The sequence below is a fragment of the Larimichthys crocea genome, chromosome XV (assembly GCF_000972845.2).
Source record: "Larimichthys crocea isolate SSNF chromosome XV, L_crocea_2.0, whole genome shotgun sequence".
Lineage (NCBI taxonomy): Eukaryota > Metazoa > Chordata > Actinopteri > Sciaenidae > Larimichthys > Larimichthys crocea.
The window spans coordinates 5238290-5262954 of record NC_040025.1 but is presented as its reverse complement, the minus strand read 5'-3'; the positions used below and the strand labels follow the sequence as shown (position 1 = coordinate 5262954).

At 42.4% G+C, this 24665-nt stretch overlaps 1 protein-coding gene across 2 annotated transcripts in view; it reads left to right on the top strand.

Moving 5' to 3' along the window:
• The window catches only part of lamb2l (laminin, beta 2-like), a 53056-nt gene that overhangs the window by 7937 nt on the left and 20454 nt on the right, over nucleotides 1–24665 (top strand). The window contains exons 1-14 of one of the 2 annotated variants that reach the window (XM_019253237.2): nucleotides 2493–2521; nucleotides 4232–4311; nucleotides 14314–14483; nucleotides 18491–18626; nucleotides 18826–18899; nucleotides 19260–19448; nucleotides 20275–20338; nucleotides 20584–20786; nucleotides 20894–21014; nucleotides 21555–21743; nucleotides 21888–22067; nucleotides 22356–22468; nucleotides 23358–23437; nucleotides 23525–23681. In XM_019253237.2, the coding sequence (XP_019108782.2) occupies nucleotides 4272–4311; nucleotides 14314–14483; nucleotides 18491–18626; nucleotides 18826–18899; nucleotides 19260–19448; nucleotides 20275–20338; nucleotides 20584–20786; nucleotides 20894–21014; nucleotides 21555–21743; nucleotides 21888–22067; nucleotides 22356–22468; nucleotides 23358–23437; nucleotides 23525–23681 (1716 nt within the window). In that variant the 5' untranslated portion in view covers nucleotides 2493–2521; nucleotides 4232–4271. Of the gene's footprint in view, nucleotides 1–2492; nucleotides 2522–4231; nucleotides 4312–14313; nucleotides 14484–18490; nucleotides 18627–18825; nucleotides 18900–19259; nucleotides 19449–20274; nucleotides 20339–20583; nucleotides 20787–20893; nucleotides 21015–21554; nucleotides 21744–21887; nucleotides 22068–22355; nucleotides 22469–23357; nucleotides 23438–23524; nucleotides 23682–24665 lie in introns of those variants that run through there. The other variant, XM_019253238.2, reaches the window with a different exon arrangement.

Genomic DNA, 24665 nt, shown 5'->3' with positions numbered 1-24665 from the left:
AAATTATATTAGAAACCACTGGTCTAGATGACTCACAGTGGTGCAGGTAACAGCAGCTCTAAACATAGAGTCACCTGCCTGTATATGGAAAGCTTCCTCCATGAGCTCACCTGAATGATCTGATCCCATTTCCAGCCCGGCCTTGTTTTACAGGACTTTAACAACCGTGTCTCAAGCGGCTGTGTATTGGCAGCGTGTTCTGTAGCTCAACCCTTCATTTGATGTGTACATAAACTCAGACAGAGTTTATCGTGCAGGATATGGGAGCCTGGGATTGTTTGGACTTGCATCTCGAGATTTCTTGGCTTTGTCTGACCCTGACACAGAAGTTATAGGGGGGGGTCGGAGCTTTCTGCAGGTTTACCCTTATCTTGTTGTGGTGATTGTGTGCTTTGAGTCTTTGCTCAAGGTCTAGGCTAACCAGGTACAGTCTGACTTTTCTCCTCTGATTTATTTTACAGTTTTTTTTTTTTAACTAAATGCCTGGATGCCTGCTCCTGAGGTGCAGAGAAGATGATTGCAATATAATGTATAATATAATGTGGATACAGGTGCATACAGGTTACATTTTTAGTATATTTGGAAGTTTCTTTTTGTTTGGGTTTGTAATAGCATTCCTTTTGGATTCAGCAGGAGGGTATTTGTGTTATCTTGGAGGTCCAAACTGAAGTAGTGCGTACAAAAGACAGTGAATGGAATATAACGATTTCAAGATGCAACATCAGTTGTTGTGATTTCCGATCCGATCCCGATACATGAATTTGGATATCAGCCGATACCGATACTATTCCGATACCATATTCCGTTTGCTTTAATATTATTATTATCATTATTGTGGATTTTATATGAGGCTGTAATACAGGCAAGTATATGTACGTATCCATGTATGTCCCAAAAGGCAACTTGAGGTAAGTATGAGGTCAGAAAACAGGAAAAATCCCATCCTGAAAACAAATATGCAACTGTAAGGCTTTCAAATTGATTGTCAATATACAGGGTTAAACTACTAGTGCAATATACACAGTCTGCAGCCAGCTAGCAGACTAGCCGGCAGGAATCACTTGTGGAGTTATTCAGCACAGACATAACTCATGGATCGGAAACTTCCGATCCTTGAATTACGTTGGTATCGGAACCCGATACTGGATTGGATCGGCCCCATCCCTAATTGATTTCTGTAACATTAAGCCTCAGGCCTAGAGCCCACGTCTCCCCGTCCCTCTCCTTAGCAGAGGTCAAAGGTCACATCAACAGAGCGCTGTGAATGTGAAAGCCTCTTTGTTCTCTCCTGCAGTTTTTTTTTTATTTATCTAGCCTGAATCACACACATGCATGCACACAAGCCACACATGCATGTATCGTACATGCAAAAACACGCACCGTCCAGCTCCTTCCTCTTTGGTCGTTATTAGTCATAGCACCAGTTGCTTCAGCCTATTGAATTTTTGAATGGAGTTGACCCCCAGGGCCTCCGGTCCAATGCCTCAAACCCAGCTGATTTGTCACATCCCTTGTCTCTGTTTTTGTTTTGGAGGTGATGAAACAGCAACTGAACTCATATTACTGAATTTCAGCACATATAAAAATTGCTGTCAGGAGTCTCTGCCGGTTGCCTGGCAACTATTCAGAGCCAACAAATTGTTTGACATGTAACCTCTCGTAAAAACTGCAAATGTTGTTTTTTTTGCTTCTGTTTGTGTGCAGATTAAACAACAATATGTAACTTGTTAATAAGTGTTGGCTTCTTCTGCCGGTCAGCTCCTCTTGGTAACTGCCGTGACAGTGGAGTTGTATGGTGGTGCGGTGGAGTGGGCGGAGGTGGTGCTGCACTGAAGCTCTGTGGCCTAGTTTACACTGGAGACCTAAAATGTCCCTCTGTCCCGGTCAGTCTCACCTCTCCCTCCTTTCCTTCCTTCACTCCTTTTTTTCAAAAAGCTTACATCCTCCTCTCTTATATCTCTTCCTCTTCTCTCCCTCCCTCTTCTCCTGCATCCTCTCTGCCTCTCTCGCCCCTTCACTCTCCCCCAGTGTCCAGAAGAAAGGGGTGGTGCATTCCAAAAGCCTGGAGACCATTCCCCTCTTTGAGCCAGTGGCCCACAGAGTGACAGATGAATTAGAATAAGAATAGATGTCCATTCACCCCAGTGCCCCAGTGACGAGCTGGAGGGAGCGAAAAACCGAGGGAGCCGGAGGGAGGAGAGAAATGAAGAGGGGGAGTGAGGGGGTGAGATCCCACACACAATCCGCGTTCCCATTGGTCACCGGTGTTCCCTCTGTTTTTACATCGCGGCCGCCGTCAGTTGCGCTTTCAAGTTTGTTCAACGCATTCTGGTGCACGTACACACCACACATGTGCATGCACGCGTAAATACACACATCGGGGTCCAGGGACTGCACACGTGCACACTCGGATACGGGAATCTCTACACACACATACGCGCTGTCACACCAAATCGGCCTGCAGAGACAGAGTGGTGAGCAGTTGTGAGCAGAGCAGAGCAGAGAGAGGTGACCTGTGGCTGTGAGTACCAAGCTCAAATCAGTTATTGATAATGAATATTACACTGCTTTGTTTTCACAATGCTTTACTCCTTTGTAGAACATCAGAAGAACCTCTTTGTATATTCTTGTGGGTATTAAAATGTGACCTTGCGCTGTCACCACCTCTGTAGGTTGTCTGTGGCTAAACTGTAACTATGTAGCTGTTAAAATGTAACAACAGCATTGTGGTTTAACAGTTTTTCACCTGCTTAGCAAACAGCTTGTGAAGTAAAACCCAGACCTGGTAATTTAAAACGATTATTGTAGCTTTTGATGATCATCTTCATGTCTCTGGGCATTTTTTTTAGATCACATGAAGTGTAACATAGAAAGTGTAGAGCTGTTCAGTGGCAACACTCAGACACAGATTGGAGAGAACTCTCCAAGGCTGGGTTTACCACCTTCAGTGCTCCCATGAGGGCCGTACTGGATGGACCAAAAAAGACCAAAATTTGTGAAAACCAAGACTGAAGGCTTACAGATGAATTCTAACAAATGTCCCTGCAGACATAAAAGACATCGAACACAGGCATTATTAGATATAGTTGTCGGGTTGTGCTAGTCTTTGTATTAAATGATATGTCATTCATTTTTAAGCCGGTTCAGATATTGTGTTTTGTGAATATTCCCTCAAAGGCAAACCTTCTTATTGCTCGGCTCTCTAACACCTGACTCCAGGGAGGCTTCTGAAACTTTCCGCCTCTGTCTTTCTATCTTGAATCAGTTGTACCCTTTCTTTCTCCACATTGCTCTTTCTATTCTTATAAGTGAGCAATGGGATTACAAGTTTAAGCGGGATAGAAGTTGATTCAGGTTGTTACGTGATGTTTAAACTTCAATATGAAGAAAAACAAATGTCTTATTGTTATGGATGTAGTCAGTGAGTTAATTTACGCGTAAATCCACTGAACATGTGTTGAGATATTGTGGGGTCCCTCCTCGGTGCTCCTGCCTTTGGGGCCACGTGGACCTCTTATTGCTAAGCTGAGTGTGAAACATGCTTTCCAACAGAGACCTGCTTTAGATCACAAACCTGGATTAGCGTGTAGGGTCAAGCTATTTGGGAAATTCTTTAAAATCAAAGACGGTTTTTCATTTTGTCGGACAACAAAGCAATTCTACCTCTGACTTAAATCCTCGTGTGAGTCATCTCGACTTCCTGTAACCACTTTTACTTATCACCGAGGTCAGATTAGTTCAATGCGTGACATGAACAATGTGTGTATGCTTTTTGTTTGGGTAGCAATCACAGCACAGCACAGACATTACCACACACCGGCACAAAAGTATTAAAAGCTTTCAGGATTTGACAATAGTAGGTAGTGCAAAGTGTTTAAAAGCATAGTTTGGATGTTTTGAAGTGACTTTGTATGTTGAACTTTTCCATAGCCTTAAGAAAGACATATAATGGATATATGCCCTTTTCAAAGCCATTAGTGGGCTGTCTGATGGCAACATAAAGTGGTGATACTGGTAGTGGTCTACTTCTGTGCCTAATGCCGTCCACTGTCAGTAGGTAATACACTGACTATATATAAATCCCTCAAACAGCCCCACTTCAGATAACCTGAACTACCTAAACCTGAACTTAAATTTAACGTAAAGAATCACTGCTCTAATTTTTCTTCTGTTTTTTCTCTTTAGATGTTTGATTTCTTTATCACACTCTCAAATGATTTGTTTGTTACAGTCAGAGAGACAGCCTGCAGTCCCTGTGTCCAGGCATCCTGATGCCCACCATGGCAATGTATCTGAGCCTTCTCATGCTGGGTGAGTACGAGTCTTCTTCAAGGTCATATTGTTGGGCGTCAGCATGAGAGTGCGTGGGACTTTCTCTTAGTGTGTTGTGTATAATCTCAACACCATCGGACAAAGATCAGAGTCATCTTTATCATCATTTTCATGTGACACTTCAGAACATTTCCAGAAGCAGAATAGAGATTTTTCATTCAAACCACGGCGTGTGCCAGTCAGTCGCTCCTCCATTGTGCAGCAGCAGCAGGCTGTAATGTGGTAATTATTACTGAAGGCGTTCTGATCATTAAGTACTTCATTTCCTTCTGAGCCTTCCGCCTCGTCATATGTGTTGTTGTTTTTGCCTTAGTAGACTCTCCCTGTACATTGTCATTAGGTCTAATCTGTCATTATTTCATGCACGCTAACCACAGGATTGAGCCACGACCATAGATGTTTGTTCTGGCTCGTGTTCATTTCAGGGAGCAGGAAGTGAAAGGTTTTAAGTGACAGTTTAACTCTCCTTCACCGAGTTGATGCTGGCTTCAGTCCAGTCAAAATGACAATAATAATTATGTCAGGCTTCATTTGCCGCCATACAGAGAAAAATGAGGGTAGATTGCTTATTTTGTGGCATTACAGCAATGTGGATGCTGTCACCCAGGCCCTTAGGGATGCTCTCTGTAATGTAAATGTATTATAAGAGCACAATAACAAACCAAACGGCCTGTACTGATATATAACTACAGGCTGACACAGAGTCTCTGAAAATCAAGGAATTCGTACACCAACAATATAACGAGCACACTGATATGATGTGCTCAATGAACAGTTGCAGTTGTTACAGTGTGCGGTGAAGTTTCAGGAGTACTGAAGAAGATGAGATTATCTTGCATGCTTTGAGGGTCAGGCTTTAAATCAATTTTCAATGTATGTGATTAAATTCCAAACTTTTTATTTCTTTGAGTTTTTTATTAATGCTGAACAGGACACAAACCTCAATAAAAGCCTCCAAGTTCAATAAATCCTCCACTGTGAGGATAATCCGTTCTAGGAAGGCAGCAGCAAAAAAGAAAAGGTCTTTTGTTTTTGTTGTGGAACTTCTTTAGATAAAAGGTCTAACCTCGTCTCGCTGCTTTCAGCTGAAAACAGGGCACCACCATGTTTAATCTCATCTCCACCGTCTGGTCCCTGTGATACTCAGAAACCTATTCATTTTGAAAGGGCAACAGCAAATGGAAAAACTCCTGTGTGAGTCTGAACGCTGCCAGTCTGTCTGTGACAGAATGACCTGTCCGAGGTCCTCAGTTTATTGTACTGAAAGTACAAAACTTCTTTCACAGTTCAATCATTTATTTTCCAGCAATTTCCAGTCTAAGGCATAGATCGTTGTTGGTACAGATGTGTATAAAGTTACAGCTGTCCTACTGTCATCAGTAAAAGTGGTTTCCCTAATTGTCCACAGAAGCATCACCTTGGCAGTGTGGACATTTGATGTACTGTGTTTCAGCTTTCCAGCAGCAGAACAGCTCGATCCAACTCATGATGTCAAAGCGGACTTTACATTGTGGTCATGAAAGCCTCTGGAACTCTGTGAGAATCTGGGGCATTTGTGGAATGTAGTAAATGATGGGCTCCTGACAGTACCACCAGCTCTGAAACAGTATGGACCCTCACAGGGTTAATTGGTGACTGTGGGGCATTTTTTAAAGGGCCACACACACACTTAAAGTGCACAGCCACTGTTAAATGATCTTTGTTTAACTGATGACCTGCGTTGATGTAATTGGATTACTCAGGAGTACTAACAGTGATTTTACCATTGTTTAAAAGGAGATCCGTGTCTCTAACATTAGCCACGGGCACACACACACACACACGTTGAGATGGAGACTGATTAAGTATATTATACGTGCCTTTACCAGCTCACCTGCACACAAGGATCTGGGTCAGTCTCTATGTTAATTATTAACAGGAATAAAACGAGCATGTTCATGCGAGCATGTGAGGCGGAAACTGCCAACTTCACTAACCATGAGCTTGAGCTGGCTGTTGTCCTGCAGTACATATTAATGAGTGAACAAAACAACACGTGGCAGCCTCACTGGTCATTTTATGTTTGCCTTTCTCTACCAAAGCTTGATCGCAGATCATTGACATTCCCTGATTACCAAGTGATGAGCACAGCAACACCTTCTCTCATAATGACTTATGGTTATGTCTGCTCCTCTTGGTTAATTATTGATAATAATCTAGATTTTTTATGTTAGATTGACTATTTAGTTAAAAATATGCTGAACAGTTAAATACACTATGACACTTTTTTACAATTTTTTGATTCCTGAATCAATTTTCTAAAAAAAAAATGCTTAGTTCATTAGTGCATTGCTAACACACAATTGGAATTACCATTAACATGCTGATTGACTTGACTTCTTTCACTTGCTCAACATGAAACACCTAACTCAATCTGCTACTCTGGCCTCAAGGCTGACCAGCTACAGGAACCGCAAAGGGTCAAAAATTAAAATACCCAACATTTAATGGAGAGGCTAGGAGAAAATCGCACATATATACTGTGTATATAATATTGTATTTATATATCATATTATATTATATATTTTAATTTATTATACAGTCATGAAAGTGTGATTCACCTTTTTCACGTTGTCTAGGGTCAAAAAGGTAAACAAAAATGGTCAAATCTCAATAATTGTAGAATAAGAGTCATAATGCATAAGTAGAACAGAACTAAAGGACCTTTTGTGATTGAATATCAAAAAGATGCGGTGCAGAAACACGAGTGAAAATGAAGACGAAACAAAACAAAACCTGGATCTCAGAGCTTCCCTCTGAACACTGCACATGAAATCGCTCCACATGCATTGTTTGCATTGTTGCCTCCTCCTGCGCCGCCGCTGCACTCGCCTTGTGGAGCTCAGGCGTGCGTTTGCATCATTTGCTTCCACCACACTGACACCTGGAATGTTTTCTCTAATGAGTAACATTTTCCTCTCTGTCTCTGCATTCCTACATAAAGAAGGGAGATGCCCCAGGGTGTGTTTACCTGTGTCTCTTCCCCTTTGTGTACCTGCTTTTTGTGTGTATGTTACATAGCCACATAGCTTCGCTCTAATCACACACTGGTAAACCAGCTGGTGGCAAACAACATCTGTACTACTGGCTTTACTTCAAGTCACACTCATGCAGCTCTGTGTTTCTTTTTTTTCTTTTTTTTTTTGCATTTGTTGGCTTGTTGTACTGAGAATACCAAATGCCTCCAGGACAGACTGAAATGCTGGATCAGGTATCAGTAAATGAGAGTATCTAGGCACGAATCCACTATTCCAGCTACTTCCAGCAGTGTTCCTGCCATTTTTCACCAGAATGGCATGGCCATGACCCGCCCTTCTCTGATTTAACCTGATATCCTTACCCTACTCCATCCAATCTCACTCCTAATGGCTAAACCTAACCAACCCGAACCAGCAAATATAGTACCGGTCTTATGCGCTGTACTGGGCAGTGGCACCACTGGTGGCAAAGAAGAGTAGTGTGATAGCAATCATACACTAAAGTATACAGATGTTAAAAGAAAATATTTTTTATGCACTTGTATTGGATCGTTTATTGGTATCAGTGATTTGCAACATTCAGGTATCAGAATATTGGAACAAAGATTCCCACCAGGTTCACCATCCCAAAAGCACACTTTAATTCCGACACACACATCTACACAAAACATGAATGAATAACATAATGACGTCACTATGTTACTGCATGCACCACTAAAGTAATACAGTGCACGTGTGTAAATGCACATTGGGACGTTTTCCATGCTAGTTAGGGCAGGTGAAAACCAAGAAAAGGATATGTTTCCTTTGGCCCACACAGAGAGAGAGAGAGAGAGAGCGATGAACACTACTGTCACGTCTCACATGTCAAACAAATGAGGCTCTTTCACATGCGAGTGTGTGCCTAGATGATGGCCTTGGCTTGTAATTATCAACACAAACACCCTTCTTCTGTGTGTCAGCACAGTCTGACAGATTGGAGAAAGCCATTACACAGAATCATCTTCTGTGAACGGCATACATTATAGTAGCAGCATTCCATGCATGTGTGGTCTATTTCAAAACAAAACCTCAGTCATTAATTAAAACTCAGGGTAAATTATGACTTCTGAGGGTGACATGCTGAGACAGAGTGTCGGTAGAGGATGTCTGGGTGTTACCTCCATCACTTTCCCTGCGTCGTGCATACCAGTGTGATCAACTGTGATAATACAGAACCAGGGAGATGAAATTAAACGCTGCAAGCATCTTTACAGCTGCAAATCACAATTAAATGAACAAAGTCATAACCTATACAGCAGGTTATGACTTTGCTCATTTCTGTCATATATTTTGAAGCCATCTTTGCTGAACTGACTTCATGCTGTGTGGCTTTCATGTGAAAATACATTTGGCATGGACATTTTTCCCTTAAAACCTGGGGTGTCGTTTAGCTCAGTTGGTAGAGCAGCCGCCCCATGTACAAAGGCCCAGTCCTTGCCACGGCAGCCCAGGGTTTGAATCCGACCTGTGGCTCTTTCCCGCATATTTTAATTATTTAATGGGACCATGTACAGTATTAAACATAAACATAAACGATTACATTTAATGTACTGCACCAGAGTTAGCTTACAGATATTTTTCATCTGCAGTCCCTTTCACAATTAAAACATATTACAGCACAATAACAAACAGTACAAAACAAAAAACACAGGACACATAATACAAAGCACATAATGAAGATGATGGTGTGTATGGTGCATGTCATTCCCCATCTCTCTCTCCCCACATTCCTGTCACTCTTCAAGCTGTCTCTCAAAAAAAGCTCAAAAAGGCCAAAAAACCTCAGCAACCTATCAGTCTTAAATAGAATACGATCATATGAAATGATTGGCTGTGTTCCTTATCAGCGTGCACGTCTGAAAATTAGCTTGATTGGCCAAGTATGTGTACACATCTGTAGGTTTTTCATTATTTTCACAATTACAGTCAGCTACAAGAACAATTTAGTAGAAGATAGAAATACAGCTAGAAACAGTGACCCCTGAAGTCTGCTGTCATCTCCACATATTTAAACGTGTTCAGCTCCAGGGTCAGTTGTTCAACCTCACCTCAACCTATTATTTTTAACTCTGTAGTAGAAAAGCCTGCTTCAAAGCATGCTATTACTTTCTATAAAATCCACATCTATAGTATGACATGGGGGAATTATATGTATGTTTTATGATTACACTCACTCATAAACACGCATAATGCTTTCTGATGTCAAGTTGTAAATCATTATAAGTCACTTCTATAATGTTTAATGACATAGTGCATCAGGGAGAATTATGTGTGTTTATGAGTGTAGTCATGAAGCATTATGAATGCGTCCATAGTGCACTATAGATGTGGTCTTCATAGAAAGTGTTTTTTGTAGGAGACAAAGACACACATTTTTGCCCAGTACCAGTGTGTTTGTGTAAATCTGAAGAAGACGTGAACATAAAACCTTCCTGAAGTTGTGCAATAGGAATGTAGGATGGATGGATTATGAATCAGGTTGAATCCCAGCTGCATGTCAACCTCCCTGAGCTCCAAAGACTTCTCATCACTCCTCCATGAGCTACATGAAGTCCAAACAGTCTTGTTTTTCTGTTCATGACACGAAGATTTCCATGTATTTTATGGTGCCTCATCCAGGGTAGGTTATTTGACCAGTGTGTGAACCCATTGTGTAACGTCATACCTGTAAAGTGAGGTCAGGTGAAACCCAGCTACAGCTCTCAGGCAGTTTCTGGATTCTTGAAAGGGTTGGTTGAGTGGAGGTGTAGGACCTGTGGGTGTTATTGCCAGCTTCAGGAAAGACACATATATTTACAGTGTTTACACTCGTACAGCATTCTTGTACCTGTTTATTGGTATTCTAGTCCATCATTGAGATTCAGTATTGCAGCACTGCCTTTGGCTTCGTGTTTGGCCAAGGTGTGTTCGATCCTTATCTGCAGTCCACAGGTCTATGTGCAAGGCTGCATGTACACACTCAACATGTGTGCGCCTGCCTTCACAGTATGCGTAAATGCAGTGTGTGTCTCACTTTACCGTTATCCTGCTTTACCTCTGCTGTGAAGTGTATTCATGCAGCGGGGTAACGTTACATGCTAATTGTGTGGTGTACTCTGCGGCAGCTTTATCAGTGGAATTGTTAACGGTGTCAGTCAGGCATTGTTAATGCTTCACAGGAATTCAGAAAATCTGCCTCTGTTAAAGCTTTTACTTGAACTGCAGCCAATACATTTCTACACACATAGACACATTGTGAGTGTGTGTGTAGAAGGACTGAGCTGTAGTCTCTTCTATTCTCAGAAAACTCAGACGACCTTTTGGCCTTTTCGATTTTACATAAAATGTTTGTTATTCACGTTTTTTTTTTAAAGGTATAATTTTGAATATATGGGCAGCTGTACAGCTCACCAAACCTGGGGAGAACTGACAATACATACATTTCCTCTGCTCTCAAATATAATAATGTAGACTTTGTTCTGAGCACCTCATAGAGTTGGTAGTGAACCCTGGTAGTGAACTGGACACTGTGACCTTGTGACATTTTTTAAAAAATTGACTGGATTCTCTATGTTGTTTGTGTGTATGACATTTGGCCAGCTCAATCTGCTCTGTGCTGCATGATGCAGTTGGTCCATTAAAAACAGACCAGCCCTGTATTCTCCACAGCAGAGCGGAGAGCCACAGGTGAAATCGGAATGGGATGAACCGTTAGAGTTTAATCTTGCTCTCTTTGGCCACTTCAAGGACACACTCTTTGTAAAGTAGAGCTGTCCTGAATACCATTTTTGGGCCTCAGAGCTTAAGTAGTAATCAATCAACCAATCAAATCTGTGCATTCCTTTAAGTATTGTGTCTTGACTCAGTGAGTGAGATACATGCAGGGGAGACGAGACAAGACAGACAGACAGGAGAAATGAGTGAGTCAGAAAAAAGTCATTTAACACAACGCGCTGTGGGAAGAGAGAAGTAGACAGTGAAATAGAGCTTTTAATCAGGAATGGACAGACATATTCAGACATTACGTATTCATTCTTTCCTTCAGGCACCTTAAAACCCATAAATCTCATACGAGTCTGTGACTGTGGAGATTAAAAGTAGCGACAGGAGCACAGGGCATCTTTCCAGCTAACGTACCTACTTAAATCTAGCCCTCAAGCTCTATGTGATCAACCCCCCAGAATCCACACATCACTCACACGTTCCTTTAAATATTGAACATAAAAAAAAAACAATCCCCAAACCGAATGGAATACCTGACCACTGAACAACTAATCCAGCCCCAGCACCTAGAAGCTGAGAAATAAACTTTGCCTCAGATTTTGGTGTCGTGCAGTATATTGGGTATAAAGATAACCCTGTGGCAACCCTGCACTGTATCACTACACAATAAAAGCACATTATATTTCACACAAAACACATCAAATATTTTCAATCATGTGATACAAAGAATGTTGTTTTTCCATCTCTCTGACAAAGTGTTTGTGGCAAAGCCTTCCGATGCAGAGACATATTGTTCCACACTAATTGAATATATTTTAATTACTCTAATGTATAAGATGTATATAATGTGACCTTGTATCAGTGAAGTGAAGATAATTATATATATAACATACATACACCTGATGTTAAAAAGGTGAGATGCATACATGCTTATTCCTGTCAAGTTTAATTAATGTCACTCTTAAAATAGGCGCGTGTGAACACTCACATCCTTTATTTGATTGTGTGAAATAATAAACTATGACGCATGTGGCCTTGTGAAGGCAGTTCGATGCTAATCATTAGTGTTGGGCTGCACTGGGCATCAATAATGTGCAAAACGTCACTCCATTCAATTTAAACGAGCTCTCTCATTAACAATTACAGCGGTGATTACGTGTTCCTATCACTACAAATACCACAGGCTTTTGTTTAATGTGCCACACATTTTTTTTAAAACAGGATGCTTATGATTCCATCCCAAACTGTCCAAGTCCTTCCCATCATGCCTCAACACGTTGCTGCCCTGTTGTTTTCTGAACAGCAACAGGATGAAAGGCCCCCCTGATATCTCTGTCAACATCTGTCATCCCGGATCACTCTGTACTGCTCGTAATGGAGCCTCTGGTTTTTTCACGCAGGCACACAAGTTGTATTATTGTCACACGCTATACATGAGCGAGCCCTTTCTCAAACACGAGGCAGTCTGTTTAAACAGATTCATGTTTTCAGCATACATCACTACTACGACATCCTCTTGTCTCCGTAGTCTTCTCATGTAGTATGTGAATTTAGAACATTTGTCTCTGTTGTCATGTTCATTTAAATCACAGGCTCTGGTGGTTTGTTAGCTCAGGGACAGTCTCTGTTAATAAAAGGTTCAACCGTGACGCACATATCCTAACTCTGCCCTGCCTTAATGACTGCAGAGCCCCTTTTCTGAGCCTCTCCTATAAAATCGGGCTGTCCACATAGTTTTACTGTCGATCTTTCAGCTCTGCTCTGCCATAATTTATCGTATTGTCTTTCTCTCCCCCCTCTTACTTCTGCTGTCTCTCTCGCATAATGACCCTGATGAGGCCTGTTGTTCAGAGTCAGTGATGCAGAGAGTGTGTACATGGGTGAGGGAGAGAGTTTCAGGGAAAAGGGCCAGAAAGTTTTTTGAGTTATAGTCAACATGCTTCTTCCTAAACACATAAATCCATTAAGGCGATTACTTTCTGGGATTTCGGACAGTGTCTAAAAAGTTCCAAAAGACTTCTGCGGAGCCAGGCATGCTGTGTATAAAGACTTAGATTTAAATGATACTGTGAATGCTGAGGGAACTGAGGTAGAGATGCCATGGCTCAAACACTATACTTTGCTATACAAGACAGTACATCTGCAATAAGCCAATATTGGATCAAGTCACATGCTAGGATATGTTGTGAAGAAATTGTCAAAGGTCAATGGTGAGGTCAGGAGGGAAGAAAGTGTTCAGGAGCCTCTGATGTCTTATGCTGTATTATTTATTGACGCTTGGCCAAGGAGAATTAGAGACACTTTTAAAGTACATCTGAAGTGCTTGAGTCGGTCTCGCATTATGATGAACTTGTGATGGTGGATAAACTTTTACCCCAAAGATAACACCCCAAATCACACACGCCCCAGAATTAGTCAAAGAGAATGTCTTTACTCGTGGAGGTGTTATTGTCAACACATTCTAGTCTGGAGACACAGATGTCTGTTTATGCAGATTGGAACGTCAACAACAAGTTATCTATTATGACTAAGAAGGCAGCAACAGGTCTCTTCGACCCCAGCCACCACAGTGTTGAGATATGGTGGCACCCAGTCAAAGACAAACAAAATTAATATTGCCGTGGACCTCAAGGCCTACACGTGACCATGTGTAGCCTAAGGATAGAAAATTCCATAACAGGATACATCCTAAAAAATCCTGTGAGTAGCACTGTATTCATGAAATGTGAGTTCTACTAGCTTTACCTACAGAGCCTGGCTGACATGTGGTGTCCATCTTTGTTTGGTTCCCTTCATCTGACTTCATATTTACAGTAATTACAACTTGGATGTTAGTTAACCTTTCCTTTTCCTCACAACGTGTGCACAAGTCAAACTGCAAGCTGCAAATCTTTTGGTCATGTTTGAAATTGCAGGCCCTGTATTCCAGACAGAGATAGACACAAGCTCAGTGGTCTCAGTTCTAACTGGCAATTGATGATTTTGTGGGCTGAAGTTGTACTGTAGCTACCGTCAGCTCTGTGAGTTGTTTGGGTGCTCTGATATGATTTTTTTCCTAATGCTTAATTCCTAAATGAAATGATCCGATTAAAAGATTAGATGTTCTCACTGCACTTCCACACCTTTCATAACTTTACCTGTGAATTTGGTTACACACTCAGAGTGGGTTAGAATAAATATTCATGAATACTGTTTCTACCCTCCGTCTCTCCTCTTCCAGCTGTCAGTGTGTTTGGACAGGAGCTCCCATCAGGCCCTCATGGCTGCACCGAGGGCAGCTGTTACCCCGCGACAGGAAATCTTCTGATTGGACGAGCTGTCAACCTATCCGCCACCTCTACTTGTGGCCTGAACGAACCGGAGCACTACTGTATTGTCAGCCACCTGCAGGTCAGCACACACACACACACTCAGCCGAGGTGAAAGATTCAATTTGTGCTGTGAAAATTCTGATTTTCTCCTCATTACTTCTGACTAATGTTTCTCATGTACCCTCACGTGCCTGCTCCGTCTCTCAGCACCTGCCACAATACACAGCACCGTGTAGTCAGTGCAAGGGAAACTGGGATGGTTTGTTTGTTCTCTCTTTCATGCATCCATCCATCTTCATCCTTCAATCCCCACTCGTCCATCTTCATTTGTTCATCTGTCTGTTTGTTTGTAACCCAGTTTCCATGAGCAAGAAACCCCCCCTGACACGACCCAACCTTTCAGTATCAGGACCCAGGTGTAGACATACAAGTCTGACACGCCTTAGTCACACACAGATTCCCTCCACCTCTCTCTCTTGCTCTCTCTCTCACTTTGAATCACTCGGGAAATCATGTATCAGTGGAGACCAGTGATAGCCAGTGAAAGCTGACCACAGGAGAATTTCAGCTGTAATACAGATCACAGCTTAGAGTTCACGCCTGTGTGATGCTGTTACAATGTCTCCTTCACCTCAACAGTTCACAGCTCTTGTTTTTCTGTCTGGACCCATGCTTGACATAAATCTGGGCATGTTCAGCATCATGTTGATGTTCACCTCTCTTGCCAACCCATGAATCCATGAACGATGGGTTTAAATCATATAAAAATATATAAAAACATTTCTCATCTTGGCACACAATCATCATATCAGATCAGACTTTTTTCTTCTTTCTTTTGTTTGGATGAAAAGTCATTCTGCTGTTTGTAATCTTTACGGTGTGAACAGGAACAGATAGAAACCAAAGTGGATTCGTGACGCAGTTTAGAATAGGCTGCAGGCAGAAAAACACAGAGCTGTAGATGTGCAGACTTCTGAGATTCATCCCCAATAACATCACATTTCACCTGTGCAGTGCTGGTTGATGCTGCACAGGTGGGATTTATTTTTTACCTTAAGGCTGATACAAAATCCTTCCTGTCTTGAAATTATATTGGAAAATGTCAACCTGAAGTCAGGCAACATGTCCATGAGAGTGTTTTCATGCTTCAAACCGACTTTACATTCCCCAGGCTCTCCTGTTTTTATACACATGACCTACAGTGCAACCAGTGAAACATCTAAAACATCCTGTTGTTGTAGTTCTGCTGTTTTATTTCCACAGGTCATTATCAGTACACAACTTTTATTTAGATTTCTTCGAGAACACATTATGCTTCATTTTTTGGTTAATTTGGGTACACGGTGAAAAGATGTGTTACTTTGTATCTTTTCATTAACACAGGAGGCGAATGAAACAGTCATTTCAAATTCATTTGGTTTCTTTTATTCATTTATTTATTTATTTATTTTGCCTTTTTGAGCTTTACTTAATAGAGACAGCTGAAGAGTGACATGAATGTGGGCAGAGAGATGGGGAATGACATGCCACAGGTCGGCCCTGGGCTTCCGCAGCAAGGACTGAGCCTTCGAACATGGGGCGGCTGCTCTACCAACTGAGCGAAACGACACTTTTTGACACAGCTGTAATACATATCACAGTTCACACCTATGTGATGCTGTTACAGTCTCTCCTTCACCTCGACAGTACTCTTGTTTTTTTTGTCTGGACCTATGCTCGACATAAATCCGGGCATGTTCAACATCATGTCAACGTTCACCTCCCTTGCATCCGCAGACTACATGCGTCTCCATGCATCTGCATGTATGTACCTGTGCTTCCATTGCCTCAGGGCAGAAATATCCAACAGCCTCAACTTCCAGGTGAACAATGATTGACATTCTCTGATTGGTGAGAGGCCTTTTACTACAATAAGGGGCAGAGTATGGTGACAGCCTGTCGTACCATAAATCCAGATGCGGACCATTGCCGGTCTGACAGAGGCCCCCAACAATCATTTGTCTTACAGCCTTTAAATGTCCAGAAGTTCATCAATCATACATGTTTGACATCCTCCTAGTTTTTTTTTATGAGATCGGATTGCACAGTTTTTACACACAGTTGTAGTGGAAGGAGCAGCAGTGCATTTAGGGAGCTACCACCAAGACAGTTGTGTTGAAGGCATTTAAAGAGGGCCTTAAACCAACCTGGTAGAGTGGAACTAAAACTGTAACTTTAGGGAAGCTCTTATGGTAAGAGAAAGGAAGGAGAAGAGTGAGGAAGGAGGAGGGAAAACATGGAGAAGATACTGTATCAGTTTCAGAGTTGTAAACTAAACGAGGGAGGTGGGGTGCACTTTTCTTGTTTAAAAGCCATTGTAGTGTGACAAAGACGTGTTCCCGAATCAACATCAGACTTACATGAATGTATTGTTGGAGCAGAACGCCTTATAGTTGAGCTGAGCAGGCTTGACTAATGGGAGATAAATAAGAGCTCAGATGAGGGAGGAAGGGTCTTAAAGCCACAGCTTAGACCAAGCACCATCCAGGATCTGTACAGTGTCCTTATAGGAGAAGATGAATAAGAATCAGAGTGTTCGCTCACATACATGAACACTTTTTAAAAGAATAAAGCTGTAGCTCAGTGCTGTTACAGAGACAGCACATTGCTTCAGATAGGAAAGCCCTTATCAGCAGCCGGCGTTTGAGATGAGGGCTGAGACGATTCATGCTCAGATTAGGGAGGATAGGTGAAGAAGGTAAGAAAAAAAAATCCACACACTCACGTACACAATTCTCAGCCAGGTCTCTTTCACAGCCGTGTTGTTGTTAAAGGCTTAATCACCCCTGACAACAACCTAATTAAGAAACCCTGGCCTGGAATCCGCTGTTCCCCTCTTGTAACTTACCCTCGTCAGCCTGTTCACCCCCTCCCGCTCCCCTCTTCATGGCCTCCTCTCATACGCACCTCCTTTTTACCCTCTCTCAGCATCCCCCTTGCTCTCTGACGGCCCCCTTCTTTGTCCCTCACCCCCAACTGAACCGGCTGTTGAGAACCCTCTCCACGGCATACCCACTTCTCTCACCTGCACCTTTCTTTCTCCAACCACCCTTTCTAACTTTTCGAGTGCACTCCTTCATTCAAGCCCCTGCTCTTGGCTTTGGTCCCCACATTCTTGTATCTTTCCCATGCCCTCTGACTTCCTTCTCTTCTTCACCCCTCACCAACGTCAGCTTTTCACCAGCAAGCTTCGTATTCTGTTCATCTTTCCCTTCCTTCCTTCATGTCACTGCCTCATCGTGCAAGTTTTGCATTTCTCTCATAACCCTCAGATTTTCCTATTTTGTTCTTGTTCTTGTTCCTGATTAAATATTGTTAGCACCACTATCAGTGTAATTCTCGGAATAACATTCTGAGTCGGACCACTACTGAAATATCAAAGCAAATGTTGGTTACCACAATGGCGTTCATGTTCCCCAGAGGAGGCATCTTACTGGCTGGTGATTTTCTGGCACCACAGACTGACTAGAAAAATGGAAGTAGTCCCCATCACTCTTAGATTCTTGAAGAGGCAGTAGTGCTGTGTTGCCGGAGTTACATCAAAGTTACATCGTGCTCACAGACTTTTTGCTCTTTGTCCTGACCTTCACACTGGCCTCCATCTCTCCCACTGCCACTCCTCTGTCTCACTTCCTTCCCCTCTTTTACTCCTTCTTTCCTCTCCTGCCGACCATTTCTCCTTTTTAATCTTCAACCCAGTGGAGGTACAATCCAGTCCCCTCTGGCTTTTGTCCCATTCACCCTGGTATTGGCACACGAGTGCACATTGCCCACATAATTTCAGCGTGACAGATGAAAGCTGTTATCTGAGAAAACAGCTCTATAATGGGGGCTTGACTGACACTGTATAATGTGTACAAGACACAACCTGTGTAGGCAAAAATGTAATGCAGCATTATCTTATTATTTGATCCATTTCACAATACGCTCTGTGGATGTTTGCAACACATTATAGACATTTTTGATACAAATCCAAAAGTACTTAAATTGGCATTGATAGCAAAGTCAACAACCCTCTCCTTAAATGTGTGTTTTCTGTCTCTGCAGGAGTCAGACAAGTGTTTCGAGTGCAACTCCCAGCATCACTACGACCCGTACCGCCACAGAAACAGCCACCGCATTGAAAACGTGATCTACCTCATGGACCGCAACGGAGACAACACCTGGTGGCAGTCTGTCAACGGTGCGCTGTATTTACTATGTAACAGTACACAGGTACATAGCCAGTGTGTTCACTGCCACATATAAACCTGTGCCGCCGAATAGACGCGGTGTCCTCGTGGGGGTAATATGAGGAAACAAGCACACAGTGTCTTCGGGAGATGAGACTCGTGCATCACTTGTGTTGTTATGACACTGACTGACAGTCATTTCCTCCATAGGAGAGGAGAATGTCAGTATCCAACTGAACCTGGAGGCCGAATTCCACTTCACACATCTCATCTTGAAGTTCAAGGTACGCACACATGTGTGAGTGTGTGTGTTCTGTGGACTATACTGTATGTGCTTAAGCATGTCAGGGTGGATACTTGTCTCGGAGTGTGTTTGTTGTGTACACTCTGTAAATCGATGGCTGCATTCCATCCGGCTTAAATCCGTCACACTGCTGTTAGTAAAGCAAACATGAAACAAAAGTCCAGATAAATCAGTGGAAACGCAAACACGGGTATTGATTTATTGATTGACCTCTATTATGTTCACACATACAATACAAGCTTTACTATAATCCCCATATGATGTCATGCTCTAGAATACTAGGTGCATGTGCAGATAGAGGCTAAAGGACTGAGTTGGCTTCTTCTCTTTTCCGCCTCAGACTTTCCGACCTGCAGCCATGATGATCGAGCGTTCGGCTGATTTCGGCCGCACTTGGCGCCCGTACCGCTACTTTGCTTCAAACTGTACCAAAACCTTTCCCAGCATCCCTGCCAACAGGCTGCACCACATCAACGACATCATCTGCGAGGAACGCTACTCCGACATCGAGCCCTCCACTAATGGAGAGGTAAGAAGTGAAAGAGGTACGGAGAGCAGTATTTGCAGAGACATGTTAGACTGGGAAGTCTTTATAGAGTTCAAATACGAGGCTGGAAATACTTCAAGTAAATCCCATGAAAAGAACAAAACCAACAATGCATTAGTTCTGTATGTGGCACCAGAAAACAAAGCTACTTCATGAAAAACATGAAAGACTTTATAGTTGGACATGACAACAGAAGTTTGCAGACTTTAATTAACTCAGAAGTTCAGATCAGCTGCCAGTGAAGTCACTATAAATGCTAAACAACTTCCTACAACTGCTTTGACCTGTCGGTCTTTGCAAATGTCTCAAACAGGAGGAAATAGTTCATTTCATGGGGACTATTTTCAGACACAGATTTGGGGCTCGAGGGAGTTCCAGTATCCCCAGCAGAACAGAGTTTGAGGGAGTGTCGGTGTTAATTGCAATGAACTGTGCCACAGTGTGACTCTCTGATGTTTTTAATAACAACAATGGAGCTCCGAGGCACAGAGGAAGATGATATACACACACTTTCAAACACTTTTTAGTGAATATTGTTGCTTTTGTTTTAATTGAGTCCAACTGAGGGTAATTTGGTTTATCATTAGTTAACAAAAAGAGAGTGAGAAAGAGTGATGGACTCCACGCCACGCCACTTATTTAGTGAAGCAGTGAAGTCACCATCTCGCCTCTGAAGCAAAGAGCAGAAGAAGTGAAGAAAGTGAGGTCATGTCATGTTCATCAGTTTACTAAACAAAGCTTTTATCTTGCAGCTCATATCCGCCTTTCCAGTTCTGTTCCTTTCAGAAAATGTTGTTTTGTATTCCAGGTCATTTATAAAGTTTTGGACCCCGCTATTCATGTGAAAGACCCCTACAGCTTGGACATTCAAGGTCAGCGAAGACTTTTATCTCTGAATACGGAGCACTAACACAATAACAGCATCGTGTGCTTCTTGCAAATGCAGTTATATATTATTTTCAGAAAACTAAAGACTGCTGACTAGCAATACTGCTTTTAAAGGACTAATAGGCTGTATTCTTTTTTCTTTAACCGTGAGGTTAATATGTACGTCCAATCAAATTTCAGTTTTGTCATGAAGTATGTTAATACACAAATCAGTATTTCTTTTTTAAAGAACTTCTGCGCATCACCAACCTGCGCATCAACTTCACCAAGCTCAACACTCTTGGAGACGACCTACTGGACCGACGCTTCGATGTCCTTCAGAAATATTACTACGCCATCTACGAGCTGGTGGTCAGAGGGAGCTGCTTCTGTTACGGACACGCCTCAGAGTGTGCCCCGGTGCCGGGGGTCAACACCCGGGAGAGCGGCATGGTGAGATCATCACATTTGGGAGCTTCAGAAAAAACTGTTTAAAAAATAATAGAAAGTTTTTTACCAAGCTGTTTTTCTGATCATTTGGCTGCATTGTGATTGGCCAGATCCACGGTCGCTGTGTGTGCAAACATAATACAGAGGGCCTGAACTGTGAGCACTGCAAAGATTTCCACCATGACCTGCCATGGAGACCGGCAGAGGTGGAGAACCCACACACCTGCAGAGGTGGGAACGCATACATACACAGCCTCACAAGATTCTGATATGACAACAGAGAGAGAGAGAGGGAAAGAGAGAGCGGAGAACAAAGCAGGACAACAGCAGCAGGCTCGATCAATCCCCAATCTTGGTGTATCCACGATCCATCAGAACCCGTGAGATGATGAAGCAGAACAACTCAGAGGAAGAAGCTCAGTTAGTTACATGCATTAATGCAGTGGTTCGCAAACTGACCAGACTAGACCGGGGTTCAGTGGAACTACGGGAGAAGCACGGCTTTATCACCAACCTACACACACAGACACACACCGGTAAAACAATTATAACAAATACAATTGCAAGTTGTAAATATAGGGCACTGTATGTGGTTGCACCTAGCAGCTGCCGTTACAGACCGACTAGCGGCAAAACTAGAGAGAGAGACAGCTAGAGAAAGAGAAAGAGATACTGTAAAAATATAATGAGGCAGACCATTGTTGCACACAGGTGCATCCTTCATTCCATCGTTCATCGTCCATTCGTTCCATTTCTTGCTTGTTTCTGCAGAGTGTAACTGTAACGGCCACTCAAGCCAATGTCACTTTGACATGGCGGTGTATTTGGCCACGGGCAATGCCAGCGGAGGAGTGTGTGATGACTGCCAGCACAACACCATGGGACGTAACTGTGAGATGTGTAAACCTTTCTACTACGCAGACCCCGTTAGGGACATTAGAGACCCTCAGGCGTGTGTCGGTGAGTCATTTGTTGCTTTGAGTAAAAAGTTTCTTGCTGTGGCATCTAAATGTCCAGTGTTGAGCAATTAAGGTTCCATTTATATTATATATATACATTTTTTTACGCTTTACTGACGCTTTCCATCCGACCTCTGACCTCCAGCCTGTGACTGTGACCCGGTCGGATCAATGGAGGGAGGAGTGTGCGACAGTCACACAGATCTGGACATGAGGATGATTGCTGGACAATGTCGCTGCAAAGCCAACGTCAAAGGCATGCGCTGCGACGACTGCAAGGAAGGTTACTACGGACTGAGCCAGAACGACCCGCTGGGGTGTCAGCGTACGTATGAGTGTGTCAGCGTACGTATGAGTGTGTCAGTAGCATACGTATGAGTGTGTCAGCGTACGTATGAGTGTGTCAGCAGCGTACGTATGAGTGTGTCAGCGTACGTATGAGTGTGTCAGTAGCATATGTATGAGTGTGTCAGCGTACGTATGAGTGTGTCAGCATACGTATGAGTGTGTCAGCATACGTACATATGTGTCAAGTATGTGTGTGTCATCAGCCACTATCTTATTCTTTGTGTGTGTGTGTGTGTGTGTGTGTGTGTGTGTGTGTGTCCATCAGCCTGCAACTGTGACCCTCGTGGCATCATCATGATGGGCGCTCCTTGTGACCAGATCAGTGGGGACTGCTCCTGCAAAAGACACGTCACTGGTCGCTACTGCAACGAGTGTCTGGTTAGTAACAACTGCTGTAATTATATTAAAAAATGAAATAGTTTAATTATAAAATCTGTTGTAATTGTGGCTTTCATATAACCTGAGGCCTCTTTACAGTAAAACGTAAACCACTCATCCTATCTTACGTTTCAAAGACAGAATAAAAACTCTAAACTCACACGTCTATCTTATCTCCACTTAAGAAGTCCTAACAAAGAACTGTGAACTATATTCTTCAATCAGTACTCGTCTTGTCATGTCTGTATCTGTATTTATTGTAATTGATTTGATCTGTATTTGTATTCACACAAAGATGGCCGGTATCCTTGACAAGGGCGACCTTGTGTCACTTGTCACTGACTAGCTTGTGATAATGAACAACAAAGACAGGTGTTCAGTGTAAGCGTGTGAGATATTAATTGTGTTGGTGGAGGTGGAGGAGAGGAAACACCACCCTTTTCTGAAGTTTTATTCAAAATCAGCTCAGGATAAAGATTTCAAAATACATGCAACAGTCCGGGAAATCAAAAGCATCATCTTTGAGTTTCAACAGAGTTTTAACAGAGTTTCTCTCACAGTTATTTTGAACATACATGGTTTATACCAGCCTATTTTCTTCTGTTAGGACAGCTCTGTAATAGCTGTAAGATTTTTATTCAGTGCAGGGACTGTGTTTCTGTAATACTCAGGACATGTCTGTAATAAGTTCCTAGACTGTTTTACTTTGTCACATCAAGGACAGTGAATAATTTTCTTTGGCACTGATAAAGGAAAAGTTTAGACAAAATCATAACTGCACAGTCTGTACGAGGTCAACACAGCTGCAAACACAGTGCAGAGAGACAAAACTACATACTAGACACGTCACTGTGCATCCTGATTTTGAGGTATGTTTCCATTTATGTAGCCTGAATACTGGGGCCTCAGTAATGACCTGGTGGGCTGCAGACCATGTGACTGTGACTTCGGTGGAGCCTACAACAACAGGTACTCATTTTTTTCACATCTATATGTCTGTAACTTCAATCATATGCTTTTATGTTGTGGCATTTACACTCCTGTCTGCTTTTCAAGGTGCATGATGGGGAACGGCCAGTGTGACTGCAGGATGCATCTTATAGGTCGACAGTGTTCAGAGGTTCAGCCTGGGTATTTCTGTGCCCCGCTGGATTACTACAAATACGAGGCCGAAGATGCCACTGGACACTCCCCCAGTGACTCTGCACTGCCGGTGAGCACACCACACGCCACAACAGCAAGATCCAATCACACTCACTCACACACTTCATGTCACTAGTTCAGAGGAGAAGGTGCAATATCAGCCACCATGATCAGAGTCAGAGTCAATGGAATCATTTACCACCACATCTAAAAACCTCAGATATTTAAACATACCTAATAGTAGAATAAATATGTGAAAGACACATTGAAATAACAGCCGTAGCTACTAAACTGGGCATATCTTATTTTTGAAAGTTCACTGGGATCATTTGTGACCTCTGAAAGTGATGTGACGTGATCAGCTGACGATTATGACAGTTTGAGTTGCTGAACTGCAGAAATACTGTCCACTCGCACTTGTTTATTTTAGCTCATATGATCCAGAAAAATGTGTGTCAAAATCAGCCCCGATCAAGCAAGTTCATTAATAAACATGAAAGTGGTATAAATCCTCTCATCCAACTCAAAGCATCACAGTGACTACACTTTAAACCCTTTTTCTGAAGTTGACTGTATGTTTAATCAAACTTTAGTTTGTATGATCCAGTGTTTTTTTTCCTCAGGAAGTCACTACAAGGTCACACAGCTCTGTGTCAAGATACCATACACAGAAGGTCTAATCTTCTTATGTCTATCTCGTGTGTATCATACACACAATGTGCAGCCTCAGATCAAACATCACTTGTGGGATGATGTTATGACTGTAACAGGAGGAGATTTGTTGTTCTGACTCCATCAAGGTTGTCTTTGTGTTTTGGATGCTAAATTTAAATGCAGCTGTGATGAAGCTTAAAGAAGTTCAGTTATCATCCCCCATGTCTGATCCCTGTACTGTACCTCCAACTACCACTGCAACTGTTGCTTTTCAGTTTCCTTGATAGTAAAACAGCTAAAACGCTGATGTCTTTATACTTTATACTTTAAATACAAATCCACAAAAACTGAGACCACACCTGCATAAGACAAACACACAGCACATTTTTTTTTAATTTGC